Source organism: Dendrobium catenatum, unplaced genomic scaffold (genome assembly GCF_001605985.2).
Source record: "Dendrobium catenatum unplaced genomic scaffold, ASM160598v2 fragScaff_scaffold_313, whole genome shotgun sequence".
Lineage (NCBI taxonomy): Eukaryota > Viridiplantae > Streptophyta > Magnoliopsida > Asparagales > Orchidaceae > Dendrobium > Dendrobium catenatum.
The window spans coordinates 2,956,000-2,958,438 of record NW_021318775.1 but is presented as its reverse complement, the minus strand read 5'-3'; the positions used below and the strand labels follow the sequence as shown (position 1 = coordinate 2,958,438).

The 2,439-nt window shown below is 29.3% G+C and overlaps 1 protein-coding gene across 1 annotated transcript in view; it reads left to right on the top strand.

Moving 5' to 3' along the window:
- Positions 1-227: 227 nt before the first annotated feature.
- The window catches only part of LOC110107560 (alcohol-forming fatty acyl-CoA reductase-like), an 18,098-nt gene continuing 15,886 nt past the window's right edge, over positions 228-2,439 (top strand). The window contains exons 1-4 of the mRNA XM_028693507.1: positions 228-306; positions 519-622; positions 1,873-2,075; positions 2,189-2,289. Coding sequence (XP_028549340.1) covers positions 228-306; positions 519-622; positions 1,873-2,075; positions 2,189-2,289 — 487 coding nt within the window. The remainder of the gene's footprint in view (positions 307-518; positions 623-1,872; positions 2,076-2,188; positions 2,290-2,439) is intronic.

Sequence of the window (2,439 nt, the reverse complement as noted above, 5' to 3'; positions counted from 1 at the left end):
AAATTGAAATAATAATAATAATAATAATAATAATAATAATAATACAAGGCCAACCTATGACCATATTAATTATCACTTTAAGAAAAGGATATCTCTTGGACATATGCCATATTCCATCCCATCTTTTATATAAATAAATGCCTAAGGAAACTTCTCTTAAATCTACATCTCTTTGATTCCTTATATTTCTTTGTTGATAGTTTTTATATAAAAACTTTTGGCTCACGATGGAGATAGGTAGTATAGTTGAGTACTTAAAGGATAAGAGCATCTTTGTCACTGGTGCCATTGCTTTTCTAGCAAAGAGTATTATCTCACAAACCATTTCGTCTATTAATATGCCTTATATAACATGAGATTTTGTTTTAGGCTTCGTTTGAGATTGCTTTCTTCCTGCTTCTTAAAGAAGCATTTTAGCACAAAAAATTTTTGCTTTAAATAACAAAGCCTTGGTCACACTTTCAAAAGTTTAAAGATATAGTTCTAACGCATGTTGTTGTTTGTTTCTTGGTTTGAAGTCTTTGTGGAGAAGGTTCTTAGAGTTCAACCTAATGTGAAGAAACTCTTCCTTCTTGTGAGAGCTAAGGATGCCAAATTTGCTACAGAGCGTGTGCAAAATGAGGTATAACTCTCTTTTTAATATTTATCATTATTGATCATATTGAGCCGTTAGACACAACTTTGCTCGATTTCAAATGGGTTGATCAAGACCTGAATAAAAAATTTTGAATTTGCGCTAGCAAGGCTTGGATTTATGAAACTTGGTCAATTTTAAATCAAATTTTCATAGATTCAAGCTAAATCTATTATTGTTATAAAATATGTATAGAGAGAGAAAGAGTGTGTGTGTTTCTTTTGATTAGAGTGATTAGTTAACAAATTTTAAAATTCGAACATAAGATTTAGCTCTACATGTGACTTGTTATAAAGGTTTATTCTTTATGGAAATTTATTAATAGGTTACTTAGATAGGGTAATTTTGTAATTTTAGGTGAAAATATATATTATGTATATAATTTCCTCTGGATATAAGTTGTTGAAGGACTGTAATGTAATTAGCAATCATTGGTTATAACTTGTTTTTATTTACTTTTTTTCCTTTTAATCATTAAAGGAGACTTTCCACCAATGCTTTTAGTTTAATAATAATAAAATTGTTGATTTTGAATTATATGTTGAAAAATATGAAATTATTCAAAATTGTTATAATAACAAATTAGAGGTTAAAATCTCACAAGCATTACTAATATTAAACATCATTACAGGAAAATCGTCTATTATCGGTGGGTTGGTGAAAATTGGCAAATTTCTAGTGTAAATTAAGATTTCCGACGTCTTTCTGGAGAATATTTTTCCACTAGTAAAACTAGCGTAGGAAATGACAACCAGTGGCTAATTTTCTACAGTTATTTTTTACGGTGGCTTTCCAGTGGAATAATGCCGCTGAAAATTAAAAAAAAAATTATTAAAAAAAATTAGGCTGCCACCTGCCTAGTCTCGCATCCCGCGCTGCCCGCCAACCCTGCCCTACTGACCGTGCTGGGATTCAAAGTGAGTATGATTTCAAAGACCTAACCATTTTGTTGGAAGGGAAAAAGTGTTTAACTATCACATTTTTTATCTAAAATATAAGAATTAAAATCCTATGGAAAAGACGTCGGAAATGCCACTGGAACCAAAACCACCGGACAGCAACCGGAAAATTTGTAGAAAAATTAATCGGACATATTCCATCGGAAATATGTTGGAAAGCCACCGATAATGGATGATTTTTCTGTAGTGTATACTATAGAATTATTATTTTTACTCTATAACACTACTAATAATTAGAATATTACAATATGAATATTTGATAATCACTTCCTTAATCAGGTGCTTGTAAAGGAGATTTTTGAAGTCTTTAAAGAGAAACATCGGAAGGACTTTGATTCATTTATATCCAAGAAGGTTTGTTCAATTGCAAGAGATATTATTTATGAAGATTTAGGGATTGAGGATTATAATCTTAAAGAAATGTTATGGGAGGAGATTGACATTGTTGTCAATGTGGCTGGAAGTACCAACTTTTATGAGAGGTATTTAAAATTTTAATATTTCAAATATCATGGAGAGAATTTGAGTTTAATTAATATTACCATAAAACTCTTATTATTATTTTATTAATTTTATTTGTATGTATCTTTTCTAGATATGATGTTTCTTTGAATATCAAAACCTTGGGAGCAAAGTATGTTTTGGAGTTTGCAAAGCAATGCACAAAAGTCCAGATGCTTCTCCATGTATCAACAGGTTAATTAATGCTAACCATTTGATATAAATTATGATGAATTATTAAAATTGATTTGTTAATAGATACACACATGAAATTTTCATTATTACTTGTTTTATAATTTTATATTAAATGACCTTTGTAAGTCTCAATAATATTTGATTATATTT